Source organism: Labrus mixtus, chromosome 21 (assembly GCF_963584025.1).
Source record: "Labrus mixtus chromosome 21, fLabMix1.1, whole genome shotgun sequence".
Taxonomy (NCBI): domain Eukaryota; kingdom Metazoa; phylum Chordata; class Actinopteri; order Labriformes; family Labridae; genus Labrus; species Labrus mixtus.
In genome coordinates this window covers 8420764-8447488 of record NC_083632.1, presented here as the reverse complement: position 1 = coordinate 8447488, position 26725 = coordinate 8420764, and the positions used below count along the sequence as shown (strand labels likewise).

The window sequence follows — 26725 nt, the reverse complement described above, 5'->3', positions numbered from 1 at the left end:
GTAAACATATAAGAGTTATTACCCTGCATATGAAAACATAAAAAAAAAACCTTTTCACTATTTTTCAGAGATATTTAAAGACTTCATATAAGCTGTGGAGGTGGATATTTTTGCAGCATATGAGTTGGAAAAAAAAAAAAAAGTCGCTTGGCTAAATCTGTGGTTGTCTGGTGCAGAGCATGCGCTCCCACTGTTGGCTGCTCGTGGCTTCAAGTGGAGCAGTGGAGAGTCCCGCAGCAGAACCATTGGTGCGTAATGGTGCACGACTGGACGGCAGATGTTTCACCAACGGGACACTCTGTCTCTGCACACTTTATCTGAACTCCTCCGACGTTTTTTTTTTTCCCCTCGGCGTAGGCGTGCGTTAACTTGCTCTCCTGCCTTTTAAAAAGTTATCAGAGGAAGGAGAGGACGGAGAGAAAGAGAAGGAGAAGGAGAAGAAGAAGAAGAAGAAGAAGAAGAAGAAAGAAAAAAAAAGTGGGCTCTCTCTTCAAACTGTCCCGGTTTTTACCGGGGAGTTGTCGTCATCAGCACCCAAGATATCTCCCCCCTTTGCTCTCTAAATGGATGGGGCAGTCTTGGTCTTTGCAGTTCAGCACAGGCCAAAAGATTGGAAACAACTTGTGAATATCCGAAAGTTTTGCGTCTAGAGGGGAAGCTCAGAAATGCCCGGCTGCCTCGCTGCAGCTCAACTCTGAGGACTTCTCTCCTGCATTTGTGCTTTTTTTTTTGTCAGGAGGAAGGACTCTGCTCAGAGTTTACAACAGAAAGGAAAAGTCAGCGCTGAAGTGGCAGCTCTAACATTACAGCCCTCGCTATGGATTGGATGTATTTATTGATGTGCTTTTCACTCAGTCAGTTATTTTTGGATCATATTTTCGCTGCAGAAACGCAAGGTGAGTAATCCACTTTTCCTGCTTTGCTTTTGCTGTCTGTGTAGAATGTATTTTAGATCTAAATGTTGGTGGATAATGATAGAAATGTGGGCTGTTTCATAGAAAGATATACATAGGTCTGACAGCCCAACTGTTAAAGTTAATACAGTGGGTTAAGCTCTATGATTTCAGATGATTATTTATTATACTAGAACTGGAGCTACATATGATTCTTACAATTGTATACATAAAATGAAGTCTGGTCCTATTCTCTATAATACAGCATTTTTTTTTACTACTTGTACTGTAGACTTTTCCCACAGGAACTTGCAATAGTTCTGTGAATGTGACTCTCACTTGACACTGTCTGTTCCATCAGAAAAACTCTCTGGAAAGTTAAGTGAATATGGTCTTATCGTGCCATTCAGCACAGACTCCCGTGGCCGCTACATTTCTCACGTGGTGTCTGCTGGAAGTGGAAGTAAAAGTGATGGTGCTGCTGATGGTGCCCCCTCAAACTATGGAAGCGGAAGAAGACGGGTGGCCCGCGGTGCCCCCGAGATGCCCTCGGTCACCCCTGCCTTGGCTCAGCACTTGTTTTTCAATGTCACTGTTTTTGGGAAGGAACTGCACCTCCGACTGAGGGCCAACAGGAGGCTGGTGGCCCCGGGGGCTTTTGTGGAATGGCAGGAGGACTTTGTGGAAAAGTCCAAGGAGCGTATCCACGGGGACTGTGTTTTCACTGGAGATGTGAGCGACATGCCAGAGGCCTCTGTGGCTATCAGCAACTGTGATGGACTGGTAAGTCACTAATGCACAGTTGAAATGTTCCTCAGATAGAGAGAGATGTAGCATGAAGAAAATACCCTTGTCCCTCTTTTGCTGAGTGTCTGGCATAATGTGGCATGTTATTGGTTAGTCATTCATGATGAGAGAGTCCTTGACAATGGCCACTTAGCAATGCATCCACTAGGGCAGGCACATCTGGCTCTATAGCAGTGAGTAGGAGCAAAATCATAAAATGTGCATGCCATAAAACCAAAACAAACAGCTGAAAGGTGCTAAAATGCTCTACAAGGCTGAACAAATTGCAAATTAAAAATGCTCTCAACATCTATTACTGTGATGGACGTCTTTCACACAAGTAATTACGTTCATTGTTTTTCTTTAAATAAAATGTTGACTGGGAGGGTTTCAAGAATTAGCATTGATTAGCATACAGCAGGGCCTGTGCAACCCTACTTTATGTAACCTGCTAGATTTAAGCAATCAACATGGAAGCAGAAGTTTCTTCAAATATTTTGAGAAAAAAATGGCAACCATTGGAAACTGACTTGAATCCAAACTTAAATATAAAGGAAAAAGAAACCAAAAACATTGAGAAGCAACCTCTAGCATACTGGAGTTAAGTGGTTTATTCCAATGATTTTGGGATGGAACATCATTACCGACCACTGTTCAAAGCATCCTTAGTATTGGCTTGGTGTCAGTAATGGTATTTAAGGACTATCCATGTAAAAATCATTTCACAATGCAAGGCGACAATCCCAAGATAATCACTGTACTTCCAAAGCGTTGTGTCTCCTCCATGACTGCTTATCTATCAATCACTCTGCTCAAGGGCAGTAGTTTGGTCGTGCAGTGATAGTCTAAAGTGCCAGGAGGTGAGCTGAGCCATTAATGGATGTTTGTTCTCCAGCAAATTAGAGAGAATTTTCAAACATGCATGTGACATTTGAATTGGCAGGTTGACCAAAGCGAGGCTGCCCTTTAGTTTTTCTGAGTCAGCTGTCTGAGTTGTTGTGATAAAAATAACGTGTGGAATGGGAGGGCGAGATAACCTCCCAACCTTGGAGCTTTTGAATATCACCAAGGGGTCTCGTTTAACTAATGATTCCTTTATTTCGACATGACACTCTTTGAGAGTTAAAGTGAGATGACTTTCTTTGATTCAAGTACTGATTCAAGTACTGTAATTGAGACTCTTGGCTAGAATTTCCACAGGCCCATAATTTAGTGTCTTGATGTGTTTGTGTGGACAGTTGAGCTTTTCATTTTGCATCAGCACAAAGAAACATTGGAGATCTCTTGACACTTGCATATTTTATCATCACTGCTACATTTCCTATCTCTAGTCATATATCTGTATAAATACAACAAACTGTGCTGACGCTGAGCGATTTTAAAAGGGCCTTATCACATATCAAATAGTTATTCATCTTAAAAAACCCATATTATGCCCTTTTTGGGGTTCGTATATTTAATCTATGTACCTACTTTTGTATGTTCACAATAGCTAAAGTCCGAAAAAAGTGTCTGTTTTCATGTACTGCTCCTCCATGCTCCCTCTCCGCTCTGAGTCCGTCAGCTACGCTCTGTTGAGCCCACACTGTTAGACCCCACGTGGGCCAAGTCTGCTCTGATTGGTCTGCCGATCCGCTCTGTCGTTATTGGTCAGTTGCTCAGCACGTGTCTCGGAAATTTCAACATGAGCTGCAGGGCTTGCCACAACGAGCCAATGGGCTTAGATCAGTGATCTCACACTGACAATGACGTCGGACTGACAAATTTTTATCGAGGGGGGCTAGAACCGAGTGTTACATGCAGCTAATGCTACAGCTAACAGGAGGACGTAGGAGAAGCCGCGTTTCCGCGGACTTTGAATTTTTGCACATAGATGTGCCTAAACATGCACAGGACACATGGAAAACACACTAAAGAGCATATAAAACCAGAAAAAGCATAATATGGGACCTTTAATGTAATAACAGTGAGTGGTCTTTGTGAACAATGCCATGCTATGTCTACTCACAAGTAGCCTAATTTCCTGAAAGGCGACAGTGTGTGTATCCTTCAAGCGAGTGGAGGCTAAAATTGACACAGTGGCCTCATGCAACACAATGCAGAACAATGCTGGATTCAGCTCATGTTATGATAAGAAAGGTTTTTATTCTATGGTTTCTTCAAAGCTAGGTGCACAAAAGGTCATCTTCTGTCAGTGTTACAAGATTTTTCATGTAGCCTAATACCGAAAGCTATAATGGTTTAGAGGACATATTATTCAGTAGAGAAGCCAAGAAGATAAAATCAATGCCCTTCAGAAAGCAGAAATGTGATTCCAGTCTTGTGTCAAATTTTCACTGCTTGCTTTTGTTCTGTGCAACCACTTGGTTGAAAAATGTAAAAGTCTATGTTCCAAATAAAGCTACTGACAACATGTAGTAGGGGGACACTTTCAACTTATATGACGCTATTTGTGACTTTTGAGCTAAGCTTTGTCATCTCAGCCAATGGAGCCACTGAACTTGGAGCCTCTTATGTATCCACTCTGTCTTTTATATTGTTAGCTTTGGCTCCAAAAACAACACGGTTACAGCCAAAACACCAACCTCTAGGCTCCAAAATAGTAGTCTTCTAAGCAATGGATGATTTGAGTCTACTCCTTATACAGTGAGTGCTTCTTCTGCATTTTGGTCTGCTAGCTTCTGTTCCTTAGCTAACTTCTGTGCTAGCTTCTGTCTTACTGTTGTTGTTCTGCTCAGATGATTTTTAAGCTAGCTTCTGTTTTGCTTGCTTTTGTTGTTTGGCTAACTTCTTCTTTGTTTACGTTAGGTTCATTTTTACTGAAAAGATGTTTTATGTACTGTTTTTTTGTATGTATTTTGAACTTCTGTACTGTGCAGTACAGTTTAAGCATCCTATTTTGATTGGAATTTAAAAGCTATGTTGTGATTCTATAACTTTAAAAGTCTTCGATAGAACTCTGATCAATTGTGGGTTCTTTTACTAATTTATCGATTTTGCGATTCATGTAATGGACAAGTCTGAAAAATCAAACAAAACCGATGCTATACTTTTGACAAAATTGGTTTTCAAAGTAATGAAACAAAAATTTATCAATACAGAGCTGTATAATTGTCAAAGCACAATTTTAACCCTTTCTTTGCCTGCTTGTAATCATCATACAATCATCTAGAGTTGTCTAAAAATGCAATCAACTCCAATAATGATTCAGCATTTTTTGAAAACAACAACCCTGAAAGACAGACATTTGGGGTCTTAATGCTCAGTTCAGTTTCTTGTTGGGGAATTTATTATGTTATTGAATTGCAAACATTCATGTCTTCAGAGAATATTTGTATGAATTTAGGTTACGTTGTGTGTTGATTACTGTCCTTAAATCCCTTTTCATATTTGACTATTCAAGAGAAACCCTTGTCGTTGTATTGCAAAGTAGTAAAAGAAAAAGAGCCACCTTTGCTTTTCTCTAAATTGGTTTTAATAAAGACTCACCAGCTTTGAAAATGTTTCTCTCTCAACAGACGCTTGCTGAGAGAAACCCATCATGTTGGGTTCCTCAGAGCCCCAATTTGTAGGGAAAGAAAGATAACAAAGAATATTTTGATGGAATGAGACAGAACTTAAAGGAACAGTCACAAGCAGGCAACTAATTCAATTTCAAAAGCAACCTCTTTTTTTTTATTTGCGACCATCGTTATTATAAGTGTTAAAGTGAAACTAAGAGCTACAACTATTAATATCAGCCTCACATCTATTTTCATTATTATAAATGTTAAAGTTAATCTTCGAGCTGCTAAACTTAAACTTCTGCAATTACCATAATCGGTCTTGTTAATATTGCAGTTGTTAATATTAGACTGATCAGTCTATTGTCTTAGTTTTTGTTCCTAATACAACACATACTTTTTTCATGTGCACTCACATTTTTGCTATAGATGTATTTTATTCTTGTTGTTCCGTCTCTCTCTTTCTGCATCTCCCTCTATTCCCTTCTCAACCCCAACAAAGTTTCGGCAGATGGCTGTTCAACACGAGTCTGGTTCTGCTCGAGGTTTGTGCCTCTTAAAGTTAGTTTTTTAATAGCTGTAACTTTGCTAAATGTTGCTTAGCGCTGTGCTCATGGTGGATTAACGTTGGGTCTTTGTAAACGATATAACAAAGAGTAAGGGTAGACCTGCTCTTTTTTGTAAAGTCTCTTAAGATACCATTTGTAATGAATTGGTGCTTTAGAAATAAAGATTGATTGATTGATTCTTTTAATATGGCTTACTGGGCCTCAAGAACCAAGTAAATAAAGACAAAGTGGATAAAGACAATGATGTCAACGTTTTTATCATCTTTATTTAACTGTGGTGGAGGCAGAAGTCTTACACTACCCAGGCTCCAGTATGCAACAAATATGTACTCGATGCATGTTTTTTCTGTGATGTGTGTAAAAACATCCTATAAAGACACTTCGGAATACATTCCATGCGTTTCCTTGCATCAAAGCCAACATAAACATAGACCTGTCTGTGCATGCAGAGTTGTCCGGGGAGCATTTGAAGATGCAGGCGAATTATTTAGTCTAAAGTGTCTGCTTGATGGGAAGACATGAAAGAGATCATGCCTGATGAAAGGCAGCGTTTAAAGGAAATAAGCACGTTAATCTTGCACAGAGGTGCATGCGGGCAAAACCTTTGAGATGTATAGTGCTTTATCTTTACTTTTCTCCATCTACAAAGGTATATTTGATGTGCTAGAAAACAAAACCTAAGCAATGTTTAACCACATTTAGAAGAGGAATGTGGACGTTAACAAGTAGGGAGGACCAACAGCTGACGGCGCTAGCACTGCTAACATTAGCAACACTCTGCAAGCTAAATAACACTGTTTACCAACAGACAATTTTAGATACATTTTGGTCAGCTTTGACTGTTTTATGAATGTTTTCTTACCTTTTAAAGGCAATTTAAATTTCCCTTTAATTGACTTGGAACAAAGTCACTGACGAACATCCCTATTACCTACATTTTTCTCAGCCTCTGCTCTTGTAGCTTCTGTTTGCGAGGCGTTATCCTGCTAGCTTTTGTGCTAGCTTATGTGCTTTGCTAGTAGTTTTGATGTTGAAACCTGGTTGAAACCAATAGGCAACTGGACTTGGTTGAAGTCCAAATTTCAAGAACTTCAACCAAGTCCTGTTGCTTTTTGGATTCAGATTTTAATTTTATGACCTGATGAAAGACTATGCCAGATTTGCTGTTTTGCTAGCTTCTGCCTTTATAGGTTTGTATTCATCCAAAACTCAGATGTGATGCACACAACTGTACTTAACTCCTTGAAAAGTATGGTTGACGTGCTTAGCACAAACATCCAGTGTTAATCACAGCTGCAAGGATTTGTATTTTCACACCCATGTGCATTCCTGAAAAGTGCTCAGACTTGATCACCGCAACAGTTTTTCAGTCCATCCTTGATTTGCTTTGCTATCAGTGTGTCCTTAGCAGTGGGACTGCTCTCACAGAGATCCCAACCAGTGAGGCATGACATCATCAGAAACCGATTACGTTAACTGAGTCTCCTGCCATGTGCCCAGAGGCGCCAGATTTATGGCATTCCAAGCTCATGACAGATAAGACTTGCGTACAGTAGAGCCATACATGAATCTGTTATCTTGGATATATTTGGTCTATGTTTGATTGACCTGTTTAGGATGTCTTCCTCTCCTGTTAGATGACAACAGCTGTGTACTCCAAACAAGTGTGACCTATTGTTGTGGAGCTACAAGGGATGGCTATGATTAAACTGGTGCCCATCATGATGGGGGGCTTGATTGAATTACATGTGTGATGGAAACACGAGTGCCAGACAAGCCTCAGTCGATAGAGGGCTATTTGTGTGTTCATCAGTTAAAAAGAGAGACACCCATTCCAGTATTTCAGGACAGTCAAAAGTCTGCTTGCTTTTTTTAGGGGTGGGGTTGCAGTTTTCCATTCGTTGTAGATGGAAAAAGCTTGCTTTGATTGTTATATTCATGAAAGTTTGTAGGGATATCTGCACAGGCCTGGTCCCATTCCAGTATTTCAGGATTGTCTGGTGTACGAGGACTCTGCTGGCACTGAGGTGGAGTCACTAAATTAAGAGCTCTATCAGAGGAAGTCCGACGACTCGGCCAATATTATGATTGATTTTCTCTGAGTCTGATATTCATTTGCAGCATCTTAAGTATCACTGTCTAAAACACTATTTAACAAGTTAGCAACACACACACACACAACCCCACACACACACACCGGTGGATGCTACTGCTACTAATAAACTGCTAATAGACTTGTTCTACACACAACCTCTTAAATTACTATCATGACTTGAACTACTTATTCTTCTTGGTAGTACAGTAGATATCATACTTCTAATTTATCTACTCCTATCTCCATTTCTTTAACCACTAGTTATTTTACTGCTGCTACAATTAGAACTACAACTATTGTACCACTGTTTCTATAATATGACTACCCCTGTAATTTCTGCTGCCTGTTACATCGACTACTAACCTTAGACATGTAGAACTTTTAAATCTACATTTTTATTGCAAGTTATACATTCTACTCATGAACTACATCATATTTAAATTAGCTACTTGTAGGGAGTATGGCGGCTTCCTAGCGCCCTCTATTGACCAGCCTACTACTTCTTCTTCAACCCTATGGGCATTGCTATTGTCCATACTGTTCTAATAATAATACTACACTTTTTCTGATTTAAAACTACTGCCACAATAACTGCCTCTGCTACCACCAGGACAACTACCAAAATATGATTTACCCTTTTAAACTGACTAATTTTAGTACATTTAGTGTAAAAGGCAATCCACCACTATAAGCGGCATCTATCCTTCTTGTTCAACAAGTTGCTGAAAATCAGGCTCATCTTTAATGTGAAAGTTAATCAGCTCCAATTAGCAGCCTAATTATAACCTTCTACTTCAATGAAGCGTTCCTGCTAGTGGTTAAATTAAATATATAATAAATATAATGTCTCTCCTCTCTGATACAAGTTCAGAACAGGGGGGGGGGGGTTATGTGATTAATTAACTTTCAATTCAATTTCCTTTTATTAAACCTTTCCCTGATCACCAGCTGTTGCTTGCAAAGCTTGCCCTTTGTGGTCCATCTTAGTATAGGTCAAAAAGCTGATAAAAAGGAATGAGGTAGAAATCCCCCACTACCACAAGCTGTCACACACTCAGCTTTTGAATGACCCCCTTATTGACTCATTGATCTACCTGGTGTTACGAGTAAAGCTTTGATCCAGAGTCACCGACATGTCCGTCACTGCAAGGACTTCAGGAAGATTTGTCTAATCTTGTTATGCCATGGGTCCTGATCCAGACATACTACGGCTTTTGAAATCGAAATTAATTCATTACTGTGTGACCATGCTCAACTTGAAGTCAACAGTTGACAGCAGATTTTTTTAGTCTCTGTGTAGATCAGCAAATAATAACGTGCTTACAACCATGGGCTTGGTTTTAAATCAATGAGCCACAAATTGCAGGTTAAGCCTCTGGGATGATGCCTGGACTCGATTTTCTCGCACGTTGCAGCTCAAACATCCATGGCCTTTGGCTAAGCTCATCTTTAAAAAACACCTTTATATATATAGTATATATGTTTTTTCATTCCCTCTGTTTATGTAAAATAGCTCCATGTTTTCTTTCAGTCTCAACAACGTATTGCCAGTAGTAGAGCTACATTGACATGTGTCCCCCGAAATCCTGTTTGTCCCCTTTACTTTTACACTTCCATATTCATTTTTCTTACTCAGCCATTGAAGTCAAACTAAGAAAAAAACTTGAAGAGGAGAATTGCAGCAAATTTCAGGCTTCAGCTAGAATATAATTGGAAATGATCCTGGATGAACTACGATTGTTTTTTTGTCAAGCAATCAACCAAATTATTTGTCAATCTTAATCAGATTTAGGCAAATTAAAAATCAATTTGGGTTTATAGATGAGAGCAAATAGTTGTATTAAGGTCTTCAGTAATAACATGTAATTGTTGGTTGTGTTGAAGAAATTTAGGCAGACTTTCTAAAAATCAAATAACTCTGTGTCCCTTCCTGACTTCTGGCAGCGAAACCTCCACCTTTCCTTGGCCCAGACATACTTCCCTGCAGGGAGCACATGTTTACATTTGGTTCTTCTGAGGCTCCTTCCAGATGCTACTGCTCTCCCTCTCTCCCCTCGCAGAGCTGGCTTCACTCTCCAGCCACTGCTGAAATAAGAGACCACAGAGGAAGTATTCGAGCATGTCTTACTTGGCATTTCCTGGTCAGAGGCTGGACAGATTCTTTCACTCCTCTTTGCCCTCACCGTCACAACTCAACCCTTCACTTCACAGCACTTGTGTTTTTCATCCCCAGTGTCAGCATGGGAAAGATTTGAAAGGATTTATTTTTTCCTTTGCTTTCCTGTTTGAAGACCTCTTTTTCCAGCTGTTATTACACACCATATTGCCAAAATGGATGTGCCTTTGCTAGGGGTATAATGATAGACTGGATGGATTTTTTTATCAGAATTTTACTTTCCATTATCTGCGCTAGTCAGAAAACACAAATTCAGTCTATTAAGCTTCATAGAAAGGTGGCAACACGAAGAGGAAATGTATCAACCTCAGACTATATTTTGGTTCTTTGGCAGAGGATGCAACATTGCTTTTGCTTCATTTTTTCCACTTAATTAGACACAGCTGATGATGTCCAACAGGAACCATGATGGAACAATGTTCCCTGGATGGGTTTGTACAAATCTTGTTGCAGTGTCCACTATTAGCTCAAAAACGAAACATTTTGGGGTGTCAGTGGCACGGTGGCGCAGTGGTTAGTGCGTGCGCCCCATGTATGGAGGCTATAGTCTTCCAAGCGGGCAGCCCAGGTTCAAGTCCAGCTTGTGGCTCCTTTCCCGCATGTCATTCCCCACTCTCTCTCCCTGATTTCAGACTCGATCCACTGTCCTATCTCTGCCATAAATGCACAAAAAACCCGAAACATTTTGAAGGAAACATGCGAAAAACACATGGCTTTTCTGGTGGATTTAATATTTGGCCCATCTTAGCGATGTGTCTCCGCTGATTGCAATAAATCACAACTTTGCTGGAGAAGCATTAAAAAATTAAATACAGGGCGCAGCAAAAACAAAACTCCAGAGTGATGTCTGGAAACACAAATCCATTCTTAACACCTGCAAATATCAATGGGACTGTCTATCTTCAAGGTCTGACGAGAGAATCTAATCTAATGTATCTGCAGTCTGAACAACAAGCCCAGGTGTCATCTCTATGATTGACTGGTGGCCTGAAAGTTGAAAGTTTAAAAAGAATTGCTGATAGTGACTTTGCATATCAGCAATAACTGGGTTACCTAGCTAAGGTTATCACATCCTTAAAAATACCTTGCAAACATAACTAAGACATTATGAGAAACCTGAACTATAAAGACCATCATCCATCTCTGCTTCAGTCCAAACTCAGCATGTGTGTTTGCCGACAGCTTGAAGTAATGATTTTCCATTTTTACACTAGATAAAACAAATGGATAAGAATGGAAGAAACATTCATTTTTTGTGAGAGATTGAAACCATAGAAAGAGTCTAATTGAGTAAAGGCTGATGACAAAGATGACCAAGAAATACCTCAAGTCATTGCAGCTCAAAGCTAACAAAAAAGTATTGTTCTAGTCTTGAGAAAATGGCCCAGCAAGAATGCCACAATAATGACCCACAGACCTGACGTTGATAAGTTTGTCTTGCATTCAGAGAAACTCTTCTGAACTTTTCATTTGGTTAAACCAAGTTCATTAAGTAAACACTGCAGTTCTTTGCATTTGTTTAAAGGAATAATATGCAACATTCTGAATATAATTATAGCAAAAATCAAATGTACCCCATGTAGATATATTGTAGGTTTACCCCACAATATATATTTACTTCCCAAAGAGAAAGTGAATTAAACAGCAGAAAAGAGAGGGAATATGTTAAGTGAAGGCTGTGTTGGATATTTGTCAACAGTTAAGTTGATAAATTTACTGCACAAGTATTGTCATGTTGGAACTCAGTGGTAAATGTCAACTTGTGTTTGCTGTACGTCCTAATTAATTGGTTTTTTTTCCAGAGCTTCCACGTTTGACAACAGTTTCAGTCATGATGGAAGTCAGTGTTGAGGTCAGGTCTGAGCTACACTCAGCGGGTAGCTGAAAGAAGTGGCAGTAATCTCAAACTCAAATTAAAGTGGAGCACAACAGGAAGTTAGGAAGAAATAAATTGCTTTCAAAAGTACATCTGGTAGTGACTGGTAACAGTTTCAAAAACAGGTTTTAAGTAAATACAAATGGATAAAGAGGATAGAAATGGGATGTAAAAGCAGTAAAAGCTCTTCATCTTGGTTGGGATGAAATTTTGTGGACACTGAATCGATCTTGGTAAAAGGAATGAAATGGACCAAATTGTGTCTACCTGCGTCATTCTCCATTCCAAGCCCTTCTCAAAAACTATACAATTGATCAAGCACACTATAGTTACTGCCTCCAGTTGAATTTCCCTTTGAAGGAGAAGGGGTGCACTAATTGAAGCCCTCTTTTCTTCCAGGCAGGTCTGATCCGGACTGATAATGGGGAGTTTTTCATCGAGCCCCTTGAGAAGGGCCAGCAGGATGTGGAAGTGAAGGGGCGTGTCCATGTGGTCTACCGCAGGTCGGCCATCAAGCGGGAGTCGGGCCAGCGGAGGGAGGACCTACACAATGAAGGTAGGCGAGGAGCGTCACAAGTTTCCATTTATTTCCTGAGATATATACATGCATTAGAGGACAAAATCTATATCTTTATATTTACAATGGAATAAAAAAAAAAATTGGGGGGGGGGGGGGGGCTTTTTGTGCCTTTAATGTAGAGAGAGAGGGGAATGACATGCGGGAAAGGAGCAATAGGCTGGATTCGAACCTGAGCTGCCCGCGTTGAGGACTATAGCCTCCAGTGCGCGCACTAACCACTGCGCCACCAGCGCCCCATGTTTATTAATTAATGGCGTCCCCTTAAGAGGATTCACTTGCGGCTCTTTAGTTCCACATATGCGTAGCGTTTTAGCTTCTTTCAGCTCCTTGTTTTGGTTTCACTTCACTGTTTTGGTTCATTGGTACCTTCTTTACAGCAGCTAAGCCCTGTTAAACCCGCTGTGCAACCAACCTTCAGGTTCACATTACCATGTACAGTAGACTTACAGAAGGTATGATGACGATAAAGACCCAGATATCTTGAAGGACTGAGCAAACGATTTCCACAGATATATTCTGACACCCATATTTCCCCTGCGTTTGATGGAAGCCTTTCCTCCAACACAGGGATAATGAAACATTGACAAAAGTGAAGGCATACATGATTTACAGAAGAGCCTAAAATGTGATTTAGAGACTGAACTGAAATCAATTAAAATGTGTCTTACCGGTATCTTAAAAAACATCTAAATATAAAAGTTTAAAAATAGTTTGCACAAGAATTTGCAGTTAAGAAGCTCAAATTTTGTAAAATCACTTCCTAAGCTGTTAGCTTTTGGAGCTCCCTCAACCAGCTGGAGAAGTGAGGAATGCTGGGCTCCAGTGGTAGTACTAGGGACTCAGTTAGGAGGGGGGGGTTGACCTTTTTGCAGCCAAAATTGAGCATCTGGGGGAAGACTCTCACTGTACTCTCTAATTCATTGAGTTCCCCTGCTGTTATGAAACTACTAATGGGCATGGGCTCTTTCATTTTACTCCACTGCCAATTTGCCCTATGGAAAAAAAGGTAATCAAGTCACTCAGTCACATCTTCATGATGCATTTTGTTCATTTTTTTCTTCACGAGCTACATTCTTTTATAAAGTACTGCAGATGTGTGTTATTGGTTTTGCAACCAGACTTTGAATGTTTCCCACAAACAATTATTACTATCACTACTATAACTATTGCATTTCATATTTCCATTCTTGCTTTTATCTGTAATTTACATGATGATGTTGCAATAGTTATTTCCTGCAGAACAAAATAAGCAAATAGAAGGATAATCATGAGATGGGCAAAAGAAAAGTAAAAAGACAAGATGTCAAATGCAAAAATAAGTTCTTCACATCATCGCTCTGCATCCAATGTTTCTGTCAAATCCAAATTCACAAGTTATTTCTACTCAAGTGTTTCAACTCTGAGAGCCACAGATTCACAGATTGATGTCAGACTTTTTGACATTTTCACACATACAGGAAACAGAGGGAGTGCTTAATGACATGAATGAAGCTGGTTTGACTCCACTGGGATTCTTGATCTCGATGAACACTCTTAAAGCAGGCTTAATGTGACAGAGACTTCTTGTGATCAGCTCTTTAAAGTCTTAAAGGATACTAGTCTCAGCGTTATCCTCTGATACTGCCTAGAACAGATATCGGCAAGTGTGTCAGTCAACGCACAGATCTGATACCAAAGCCAATTAACATCCCCCAAAAAGAAACTGGTTTCTGGTAAATTATGGTGTGAGGATAACTATTAACAACAACAGTGTAGTGCTAGCATATGTAACACCACACTGTGCTAACACATATGCTTGCATTGTGCTTTATGTGACTCAAAGCCACCAAAATGTCAGCATACGGTTGTTCTATTTGCACTAAGTATTAGAGAGGTATTTGGTTTTGGCCAATACTGGAGTCTACATTTCAAGAATGACATTGGGAAGGCAAAGTGGTATCTGAACTTCTCTATTCAGAAAACATCCAGGATTGTTGTCCTGTCAATAACCCCAAGGGTTCTTCCTGTCCATCCTGGAACATTTACACGTTTGGTTTGCCACTTACATAGAATGGGGGTTAAAATAAGTCAAGAGGAATCAAATATGTCCCGCACGTATTTTTCTTGCAGTTGCAGACTTTGGGATTGCGAGCCTTCCTGCGTCTCTGGATCTGGTCGAACACAAACTGTCCGAGTCCGAGCGCAAGAGGAGGCACGCAAAGAAGGACGACTACAACATTGAGGTGCTGCTGGCTGTGGACGACTCGGTGGTGCGCTTCCACGGCAAGGAGCACGTGCAGAATTATGTTCTCACGCTCATGAACATAGTAAGTGTTTTATGATTTATTTTTGTTGTTTTTAATTAGCATGAAAGATTCTCACAGGCGGCTGTTTGTTTATCTGGATTTCCACATGAATAATGCAGATAATTATATGGCTTTATTGATTGTTTGGTCTATAATCTATCATAAATTTTTACCAACCCTTGGAGATATTTCCACCTTGTTCACGCTCGTAACAGACCTTGCCACACTTGTCCCTGGACCCTAGCTGTCTCTAGCTGTTTATGGATTATCAGATGAGAGGAGGAAAAAAAAAGAAACTCTCTGCTAATTCATTACGGGTTCCACCAGCTCCTACCACCATAATCTGCTTACTGGTCCCAAATCCCCCAAGTCAGATTTTCACAGGGTGCTGGTTTCACTCTGTAACAGTTACCATTTGGACCGTGCATGGTGGTCTGATTAGCTGCACTAGACCAATTAGAAAGTTGAGTGGGAGCTGTGCAGGGCGAGCGTGGAAACAAGCGCCAGTGGTCCTGTCACAATGCCAAACTCTTCTTACATGGAATGAAGTGTTTATTTAAATAGGATATTATATTTACAATCTGTCCTCAATTGTCTTGGGCAGAGTGAGCTGTCTTGATTTTTAATGACTTTGGCTGATTGTTCTGGAGTGGCTGTGAGAGCTTGATCCTGAGGTCTCTAATAAGTTTTTCAGATCAGTCAGGAGGAGTGAATTTAAGGAGGTTTTTAGGGATTCAATTGACCCATCCTTAGAGAGAAATACAGTGAAGTTCTTTGAAGTAATACCTGTACAACTCAAACCCTTCATTTTGAGCGGAATCAGACAAGAGCAATGTGCAACCTCCAGAGGCAGAGTTTAAACAAACGAGGGTCTTAAGTGTTTAGTTCCACGCGTAAGCCACAGGCTTGCTGTGTCTGAAAGCGCTCTGCCCACTCAAATCCCTCTGAATCCCTGCTCCGTGGCTGCAAAGTGTGTAGTACCACCTGGAGAAACTCTCCCTGAGGGATTGATTACTGAACATCCTGTCTGTGTAAAGCCAAGGTGACTGCTGTGGTGCCTGCCGCACAATGGCCGTGTTGTTCGACCAAGGTTTTTTCTTCTCCACGTCGATGTGATGCCGTACACAAACCAGGGACACCTAGCGCCTGCAGCGCACAGCTGCTACTCTCATTTTGCAGCTACAGCAGTCCCATTCCAGCCCTCTGAGTATGTGTGTACGTGTGTGTGTGTGTGTGTGTGTGTGTGTGTGTGTGTGTGTGTGCTCCTCCTGGCTTTGTCATTATCCCAGCCTGCGTGGGGTTAACCCGCCCTTCAGCAGGACTCACCATAAAGTATTATAATCAGGTCAGAAAGCAAAGACCTGAGTCCTGCTAGACAAAAATGATGCTATAATGGAACTGTTATGACTCTATTTTTGATGCTGTTCTCGTTCAGCTGCTTCACTTTGTCAGGTGTCCAACATAAGCACACACATATATATAGGTCAGTATTGACCGCTTGAGGAATTTCAGCTCGTAACAAATCTGGAAGAATTTGGGGTCACCCAAGTACTCTTTACAGCATTTATTGACCTGAATAGGCTTCTGTGAATGGAATATTTGCTTAAATACCTTTGGGTGTAACCCTGCGCCCCCAGAGCAAATTTGTTCTGAAGCCCAGATATCCTTCCTTCATTGACAGAGCTTTTGTTCCACACAGTCATAATTTCTGGCCAGAGAAAGCTAAGTGACACAGGCACTTGTTGGTGTTTAAAGCAAAGAGAAGCACTGTGAATCTTTTGGAAATGTCCTTTCTGAGCCGGCACAAAGACAGAAACAGGAAAGCATGAATAAAAGACAGTTTTAGAATAACTAGAAGGAATGTTTAAATCCTGTTGGTTTCTGCACTGCAATTATTCTTGGAAATAACTATTAGTGAAGTTACCTGACAGCCTACCTGGTTAGGAGAAAGGACATTTGCTGCTCTTACCCATAAGGAGTTCAGAGTCTGTCCCTGAAAAAGAAAAAGAGAGAGCGTGCTACACTCCAGAACACTCCGACTCTCCAAGCCGTGATTGAATTGTGTTTGGTTAGTCTTGGAGACAACCGTCAGACCACGTTGCTAACATTGTCTGTTTTGTACCTTGGCATCTCAGCCATTTCTCACAACACAAGTATGAGATTAGACAACATCTGTACATCTAAATGAATCTAAATCAAAAATATTTCGCTTTTGCTGCTTATTTTTGATCAGAAAATGCAAAGAAAAGACATTAAACTTCAGGAATATAAAATGAAGCTTTGACAATGAAGACCTCAGTGGTTAGAATGTCTTTTTTTTTAGTTTTTTTTTTAGCAACATCCAGATTGTTTTACTTAAAGCTCCTGGTTGGAGTTTTTATGAAGCAGATTCAAATGTAAAGTGATGCGTCTGTATGATTTATAAAAGCAAAAAAGACCTTCAGCATAAAAATTGCCTTTTTCTATTAAGTTATTTGTAATCTCTGAAGCTACTGCTGTGCGGTAGGTGTCAGAAACAGCCTTTTTCTACATTTTTCATGTCAAAGATTCATAATGCGTGGTGTAATGTACCGTCTAAAGACAGCACAGTGAAGGTTCTTTTCGTCATGAAACACTACCCACACATGTACAGGACATTATCATCTAAGACGGTGCTGTCCATAGAGGTCGCCAAAATCTACACAAGGGAAAGTTGGTCACAGGAGCTTTAATATTCTGTAGATAAAATACAGGGTTGTTTTCCTTTATTTAGCCGAGCATCACTTGTTGGTACATCTTTTCATTTCCTCTACTACAGCATTACAAACACATCAGATTTACCCCTCCAGGCTGTTCTGAGTAATCAGTGTTCAGCAACACCAAATAATCGATGACCTTTGGTGGATCAGCGTTACGTGTCGTAGAGCTTCTGAGAGTAACAAAGTTTATATCACTGTTTGAGTCACCAGCCTCATGAAACATAAAAAGGGCATTTTTGTTGTTTTTTAGAATTTTTTTAATGTGAGAAAAATAAAAAGGTTTTGTTTTCAAAGCTCCTTTTAAACCCAGAGCTTCAAAGTGCTTCAAATAAGTTGCATCAAATGTTGTTGAAGTTTCACTGAGTGGGGTGTTACGTTTAAAAGCATGGTGCCTTTTTTGTTGTTAGCCTGAAGCAAATACATTATCATATCTTTGTTTTAAACATCTGAATATTGTTGTTGCAGAATCAACAAGGGAAAAGTTCAGAGGGGAAAGGGAGAGTTTTTAAAAAAATAGATAATGAGCACCTCATACTGTTTGTGGAGTTAAACAATTCAGGCAGGACTGTGAGAAAGATGTGACTTGTGTGTCAGAAGCTGTGCTGCTACAGTAAGGAGAGATCAATGCAAATCTGTACCGAAATCTAATGAGATAAACCACACAGTAAGACAGTTAAATAACTTCTGAGCTCGAGTCGGTGGCATAACTTTTAATTCAAATGTCAAATACTTAACTGAAATACAATACAAATAAAACTGAAACCTTTTTTAACATTTAAAACCTCAGATCTGCTTCTGGAACTCCCACATCGGTTATCCAATTTAAAATGTTGCTTCTCTTTGTGTTTTCTGCAAAATTCAAATTACCATGTTTTTCAAACACTAATACTTGTCCTTAGTCTGTCTACAAACTCCCCAATTATGAGAACAGTCCATCCTCTCAGTCTTTTGCCTGCTCCACTTTTCAGAAAACGTGTGCTCAAACAGGCCGTTCGGAGATTTTTACCTTTGTGACATCACAAATGGCAGTAACCCCTCCCCCAGGTGGGTGACACTCCCACAGCTAGGGGTTTGTCCTGCCTTCCGAGTCTGAATTCTCACCGTAAACAATTGGGAATGGTGCAAGAAAGTAGCCTGAGCCCTTCTAGAGAGGGGCGTGGTCATTTAAAGCTACAGACTCAGAATCAGCCTGTTCTGAGCAGGGCTGAAATAGAGGGGTTTAAAGGCATGATAAAAATATAGGATCAGAGTAGATTTAGACTCATTTAAACTGGTTGAGAAGGAGGATAGACCTTGAATACAAAAACAACACACACTCCTGGTTAATGTACACCATTTGTTTTGTTAGTTTTGGCACAGCTATTAATACTACAGTACCCATAAGCCTTTGATGAATTTGCTGTTAAGTAGAATCAGTTACAGTATGATTTAAAATTGGGATTATAAAAGCTGTAGGTCTTATTATTAATTTTGTCTACTTTTAAATTTTTTAACTTCAGTCAAACAGTTCATCGTTTAAATTTATAAAACTCTGTGATTGGATGTGTCTTGCAAAAGTGCGTCATTGGGCCATATTTACAAAGCTCCCCAGCACAAAAATATATAGTAAGTATAGATCCTTGCAAAGCTGAAATACATTCACAAAATGAAGAACTGATGGAGTAGTGAGGAGGACATTCAAGATGGTTAAGAGTTTCTAAAGCAGAGAAGAGGATGTCAGAAAAAGGAGAGATAGGAGAAATATTCTAAAGTACCTGAATGGTGAATGTACGTGAGCAATCTGAACCAGTGGGCATGTGTCGGCAATATAGAGATGTTCATTTCATAAAATAGTCTTCATGGTTATACACCGACTGACTAGATTCTGTAATTAGTCCAATCAATATCACTGTCATTCTATCCCCATTATCACTAAGAGAGCATTTTTATTTATTTCTCTCTCTTTTATGGATTAGCCAATCACAGCTTTTGAAAGATTGTTGTCATACCTAGCAAAACGGGTTCAATTGTCTGATTGTCGGGCACACACTGAGAGCTCACACTTCACAAGTAAAATCTGCAATTCGCAATTTTCAATAGAAAAACTCTCTCAGAAGGAGGTTGATTTCAGTCGTCTGACATGCGTAGCTCAAATGGGCGGGAAATTGGCTCATGGCTCTGCTCACGCTGCGCGATTGTGTGCAGTCGTAAAAACCTAAATATCTAACACGTCAGAAACTCATCTGACCAGTAGGGAGCAGCTGATCTTATGGTGGTCAGCCATCAACACTGCTGATGGATCCCTTGTGTGAAACCACCCTAAATCAGCCTGAAATCATGTAGTGTACACAGGGCTTTTGTAAAGAGTAATCTCAGAATGTTTGGTTCATTTTTTTATTTGAGTGCTCTGAACTTTTTCTACGATCTTTCAGGGAGAAGCTGAAGTAGGAGAAGGAAATACAAAAACATTGCACAGATTATGAAAATAATGATAAATAGTGCGCAGATGTTGCAGGAAATCATTTCCCAAGCTTGCAACACAACATGGAAACTTAGATTTATGATTCTGACACACACAGTGTCATCCCCCTGTGCTTTGTAAAATGACAGTTTTAGAACATGTGTTTCAAGTTCAGAAGTCACATGGAGAAATGTGTGAAGGCTGTTCGTGGAGCGCCATGTTTACCAAGCAAGAGTCACCAAGTTTATTCAGCACTTTAATTACAATCCGTAACCACCACATGTCCAAAATAAAAGACCTCATGAGTTATGACAGAAGAAATATTGAACACGTGTTTAGTTCTTTTTTTCCCCCTTTTTTTTTAAACAAGTGTGTTTCTTGATATTGAGATTTTCAATATTACACTTTCAATCTAACAAAAACTACACATATCCAGACAAACCAACAATTAAGGTGCACTTAAGAACATTCACAACAAGTTACTATACCAGGCTTTGACAGGGCATCAAAGCATTTTGAAATACAAGTTAGATTCCTCAAGGACAACACTATAATCAAGAAAGAAAGAAAAACGCACATAAATTATATTAATCAAGGCAAACAGGCATCTACATAATTTTCCCCTTTTATAAATTCCATAAAATAACCCCATGTTTTCTTGAGTTTAGAATATTTTCCCTTAATTATCACAGTGAGTGTTTCTAAGACAAGACTGTGTAATAATCCCACACAGACACTTCTGTAGGCTTGGTCTTTTATAGTATGTAGTATGTTTATCTTGACGTAAACAGAAAATAACCAATGTCTGATCTGTATCGCTCAGTTTACAGTTTGTAGGGAAAATTCCAAGGTTACATATTTTAGGGAAGACTGTCAACTTTATATGTCTTTATATTATCCTCTACCCAGAATGCGTGGATAAGTGGGCACGTGTTTACTTCTGACTTTATTTATCAGCCAAAGAGTGAAGTATAAGATGGACTTTATTCTTCCTCAGAGGAATGGAGACATAATGTAAGAATTTAAGAGAAAATAAATGCACTCATGGTGAAATTGGACTTGGGAATTGCATGAGATCTTAGCTCGGCCTTTGTTTAACAGCCAAATAGCATTATCATTAAGCCATATCAAACTCAATGTATTCCTAGGTCATACGTCTTTGCTGTTGATCATGACTCGCTGGTTTTATTGCATCATTTCCTGTATCTTAACATCATAATTCTTGTTGTGAGAGATGAAAAAAAAAACAGTTCTCTCATGGTTACTGAGCAGCTACTGAGACTCTTAATGTTGGTATAAAGTGTGAAAGCAACACATTCTCCTGAATGTTATGAGGGCAGTGTCAAACACTTTGCTCCTCACATTGATTCCATACAGATTTAGAAAGGGAGAGGAAAATGAATTTACCTAGCAAGAGCACAAACAACTTCAAGTACTGTTCATCTTTACTTGAAAACTAAAAGAGTTCTGTTGTGTCCACCAATATTACACACTCTTTTCTTCCTATTATTCTTTTCCTGCTTTTGAAAAGCCTCAGTGTAAAGCAACACACACTTACTGGAGTGGAAAACATTTGTGCACAGTGTGCACTTGAACAAAGCCCCCCCACCCATAAAATTAGAGGCTGGATGTGAAGTTAGTTTGGCCATAAAAAAGCATCTTTCGACCACTTCAGTTTTAAGTTTAAAGAAAAACACATTTAGTACACAGAACTGAATCCTTGAAAAAGTCACGCACTTCATAAGTTTTGTTCAACAAAGGACTGCTTTCTTTATTGCTTAGACTTTATCGGAACTTGGGTTTGTTCTTGTCTTTTGATTGTATTAATTCACTTCCTTAAAGGAAAAGTTTGTGACATTTTACACATAAATATTGCAGAACTCAAGTATATCCCCTGTAAATGTCTCTCTGAGTCATGACAGTCGACAATGAGTGAGAAGCACGAGTCTCGCTGTGTTGTTGTCGTAGCCATGTTACCATGGACGGGACAGCCGACTCCTCCACTCGTGTGTAAAAGCTGTTTAAGTCCACGACTAGAGAAAAGAAGAATCACATACTCACTGCTTATTTAAAGGTCACTTAAGCGTTTTTTTTTAGATCACAGTCATTCTGTGTAATTTACATGCAGTCTGAAGCCACGAGTATGCTAACTTTAGTAGCTAACACAACAATGCAGGCCACAGGCAATTGCAGCTTGGACAAATCACAATTTTGTCTGCCACTTGCATGCGTAAACCATAATGAAGGGGGGGAGGGGGGTTGGAGATGTTTTCACTGGACGGCATGGCGGAGGTGCAAACAAACAACTGTTTGTTTTGGTTTCATGCCGGTGCTCAAGGGCGACATCTACTGGATCAAAAAGTAGCACATTCTTCCTTTAAGAACAAACAGGTTTCCTATAATGTAATATTTTTGTATGTTCTTATTATTGTTAACAGTTTGTATCGCTTTTCTTTCATCCAACAGACAATTGAGAGATTGTGTTTTCCTTTCAGGTTGATGAAATCTACCACGATGAATCTTTGGGAACCAACATCAACATCGTCCTTGTGCGCATGATAATGGTCGGCTACAGACAGGTGAGCCATGTGCAAGGACTAGCGTATTTTCATATGAATGAATCTCTGCCGGTCACCCTGTGAATACAAGTTCAATTGTGTTTGGAATGAAAAAAAGAGATTACAGACTGAAGACAAAAATCAATAAGCTTATTTTTTCCAGGTTTCGATAGAAAATAAATACTTTATACTTTTTTTTCACACCCGTTAAAAAAATCACAAGAAATATAAATACAGGACATCAACAAAGGGATATAATCACGACAATTCAGTTTGTCAGTAATGAAAATACAAAGAGACATTTGCAGCAGTGTTTCCAGGACCACGAGGAATACTTTCTATCGCTCAGTGCGTGGGCTGAATGAGGGACATAATGACAACATTTTCATGTTACATGCTCCTTCAGAGCATATATACACATGCTGTTATCTGTACTGTGTACCCAGCTAGCACAGACCAAGTAGATGTGGCCAATCAGTCACGGATGCAACAAATCAGTCGCATGGAGAGGCACACAGCGTCCAGTTTGTGATTTATTATTGCTTTGGTAGTTTGATCATTCGTTCCACCAATTTGTGGAGGAGAGAACCAAATAGAAGTCATTAAATTCATCCATGTTCTACCTCTTCTCCTTTCTTCTGTTGCAGACGTATCCCTTCCTCATCTCTGCTTATTACACAACACATAAATGTGTGTGAAAGTTATTACTGAAAATCAATCTAGTGGATACCATGTTGGATTATAAAATAAATGAATTTTCACTTGAACAAACCTTACATTTAACCTTACAACTTTTTCATAGGAAGAAATGATTTTCTTTTATTTAACCATGCAATAAGCCTGTCACACAAGGAAATAACATTTAATGTAGGCTGTTAGTCAAAGTCAAAACCTCAACAGCTTTTGTAATTCTGTTTCATGTCATGTTTGATTTACTGCTTGAAGTGGTTCTTCATAAAATTTTGTTGTCAGCAGGGTTCAAGACATTTATTAATTATACTATAATTCTCATGTATATATGCTAAAATGATGGACTTTGTTCCAAGTGCATGTCCATCACTTTGTCAGCACCTGTTCATTTGACTGCTTGATGTTGCTTGGATACTGGCATCTGGCTTTTCTTGTCCAGGTGCCAAAGCAGTTTGCAAAATACTGTTTGGGCAGCAATGTTATCCACCAACAGGCTGGCTCATCCCAGCCTCAGTTTTGTTGGTGATTTCTTTGGATGCTTTTTCACAACACGCCAGACAAACAGGAAAGTGCGTTCCATGTCTACTTGATATTTGTCAGGCCTTTTCAGTTTCCTGCAGCAGTTTCCATTTGGAAGTCTATCTGTCTGCAGTCACCAGTGGGTTTTGAAGCCGCATGCCAGATTGGGAATAGACGAGCACACATACAGCAACTTTTAGTGTTCACGATGCAAAATGTGGTCCTGTGTGAGACACTTTGGGCATCAGAGGGGAACAAAGATCTGCACTCTGTGTCTTTCACAAATGTATTTTTTATCTGTCTAGTGGACACTTCCATTAAGTGGGATTTATATTCAAATTTAGCTTCATTGCATACTTCTGCCACCTCAGATGCCAAAGAAAGGAGAATTAAGAGATCATGTGAATTACAAACCACTATTATTCTATAATCACTGGAAAAAGTCAAGTCATATTCAGGTGAAAACATCTGATGAAGACATGAAACAGTATAACAAGAAAACAGAATAGCCAATGGTCAAGCGACAACGAACGCGGGTGACGACTTTGTGCTGAAACATACCAGTTGCTGATCTATATGCTGCTGCTCTACCCAGATTTTAAAACATTAAAGGAAATTATGTGTGCTGACTTTTCTGTTTTCCTGAAAGTGTTTTTTTTTGCGATCGTGCACCTGAAGATTTGTGTGCTCCTTTTTCTGCAGTTTGCCATTAAATAGTATACCTTTTAATACGTTTTTTTTTTTTTTTTTACAGAAACAATAGTAAAAACAATCTATTTTCACCAAGTTTCCACACATTATGCAGAATACTTAGGGAGAAAGTTAGCTTATTCTGGGATTTATGAAGTGAAAGGCTATGCACGCTTCAGGGGTGGGAAAATGATGAGAAGCTTTTACCCATGCAAGGAGCTGATCATTTGAACCACATATCGTCATCTCCCTGTGCCTTGTCTTTCTGCAGTCTATAAGTCTGATCGAGCGTGGCAACCCATCCCGCAGCCTGGAGCAGGTGTGCCGATGGGCCAACACGCAGCAGCGCCGGGACCCCGACCATGCCGAGTACCACGATCACGCCATCTTCCTCACAAGGCAAGATTTTGGTCCCGCAGGTATGCAAGGTACTGTATTTTTCTCGATCGAGGACTGTGCAGAGTGAGTGCTGATATCTGCTTCCATTCACAAAGGGGTTGGCTTCAAGTCTTGCCCAGGTAAGGTCGATTAGAGACTAAAAAAAAAAGTGGAAGCCGCAGCTGAGTTCACAAAACCAATTCTCCGGACGCTGACCTCACAGCAAAAATAAATACTGAGAAACTTTCCAAAACCTTGCTGACTTGACATTGATGCCACCCTGGATATGAAAAAATAACGTCTGATATTGTTGAAGGAGGTTTTTGGCATGTAGACAAAAATCAGAAATGTGTGATAGTTTTTTATTACAGACCAAAAAATGTTGTTTGAAAGATAAACTTTCATTCCTAATAACACATGTATGCAATCTGTAGGAGGAGTTTTGTACCATACATGTTCTGTGAGTTTTCGAGTTTGACTCATGCTGTATTTCTTCTTTCCAGCCCTTCAAAACAAAATTTGAAGTGAGCAGCCCTAAACGCCAGAGCAACTCGGTGCAGAATGAACAAACATCCTCTGAGCCCAAGTTCAATAACTGAGTGTATTTTTAACTTTTTTAAGCACCAGTGTCATGTTTAGATGTTGAGAGTACGACCTGAGGCTACCTGGTTTGCTTGTCACAACTCTGCACGTTGCCATAGCTACCGTTGTTTTGTGTTCATAACAACGCCCGGTTGCTATGGCACCTTTTGCTGTGCTGCTGTGTGTTGGAGGTCACGAGGAGACATCACACGCCCTTGTCAAAGTTTAGATGTGAGATGGTAGATTCTCTATCCAAACGCATATCTTTGGCAGTGTGATAAAAAATAAGAAAGTCTGCATTATGTTCATGGAGAAGCTGCCGAACAAATAAAAATGATACAACGGTATGAACCACACTTGAATTTGATTTTTTAAAGGGAATATCAATTAACTAGAGACGTAGTTCAAGGCTGTTTATTGGATCTCGAGTGGAGGTGAAGTGGGTTGACTTCGACCCCGAGAATGACTAAAAGTCTGAGAAATCAGTTATATGTAATGAATGTTTTTCATTTGGTCTGATATATGTAATAGGCCATTAGCAAATAAAGATAATAATGGTTCCTTACCACTAAGGAGTAAATACCTTACAAAGGGAGGGAGACCTTGGTGCGTTGAACAGAGGTTCTTTTATCGAGTGTGGTGGTGCTTTGGGGTGGGAGGGGGGGTTGAAAGGTCACAGTGCAACCCTGTCTAGTCCCGTGTGTCAATGCAGAATAAAGTAAGCTTACCGTTAATGAGTTTGTCTACTCTTACAAAACGCACTGTTACTTAATTGGCTGACTTATTATTCACCCTTAAAGGAGCAATATGTAACTCTGGCACCTAGAGTTTAAAAATGGGTACTACAGTCCAAATTCAAAACATTGGCGAGAGCCCCCTCCTCCCTAGTGTCTACTGCTCAGTATGTCATGTACAGGGAAGCTTCAGTGTTCAGCCAGCTCTGCATCGATATTGAAAGGTTCTAACCTCTATTTTTCAAAAAGCATCTCCAATATTGATCCTAGTTTCACCACGTTTCTAGCCTTGGAGTTTATTCGAAAAATGCTGAGGCTTTTTGGGTCGGGTACAATCAGTTATATCTGAACCAGATCGCTTGCCCGCTGCGACACCTGTCGGTTTGCCAGGCAAACAAACCATTCTGGACCAGAATGGAAACTTAGAAGGAGGACATACTGGCTGCTGGATTGTTGCCAGAGAAGCCAGCTTTTCAACATAGCTTCCTTCATATCTGTTGTTTTAGTAAGGTCATTTTATGATTTAATTCAGTATCTTACATATTGCTCCTTTAATGTTCAGTGTGTATGTATTTTCGACCTTGCAGGAAGACCACTTGACTTCTCTCGGCACATCAGCAGTCGAAAAAAATT

The 26725-nt window shown here is 39.8% G+C and overlaps 1 protein-coding gene across 2 annotated transcripts in view; it reads left to right on the top strand.

Annotated features, from left to right (window-relative positions):
• Positions 1-250: 250 nt before the first annotated feature.
• LOC132955384 (A disintegrin and metalloproteinase with thrombospondin motifs 14) overlaps positions 251-26725 on the top strand; it is a 43375-nt gene continuing 16900 nt past the window's right edge. Inside the window, exons 1-6 of one of the 2 annotated variants that reach the window (XM_061028230.1) lie at positions 251-896; positions 1255-1676; positions 12298-12454; positions 14588-14784; positions 22437-22520; positions 24670-24817. In XM_061028230.1, the coding sequence (XP_060884213.1) occupies positions 818-896; positions 1255-1676; positions 12298-12454; positions 14588-14784; positions 22437-22520; positions 24670-24817 (1087 nt within the window). In that variant the 5' untranslated portion in view covers positions 251-817. Of the gene's footprint in view, positions 897-1254; positions 1677-12297; positions 12455-14587; positions 14785-22436; positions 22521-24669; positions 24827-26725 lie in introns of both variants that reach the window. The other variant, XM_061028229.1, reaches the window with a different exon arrangement.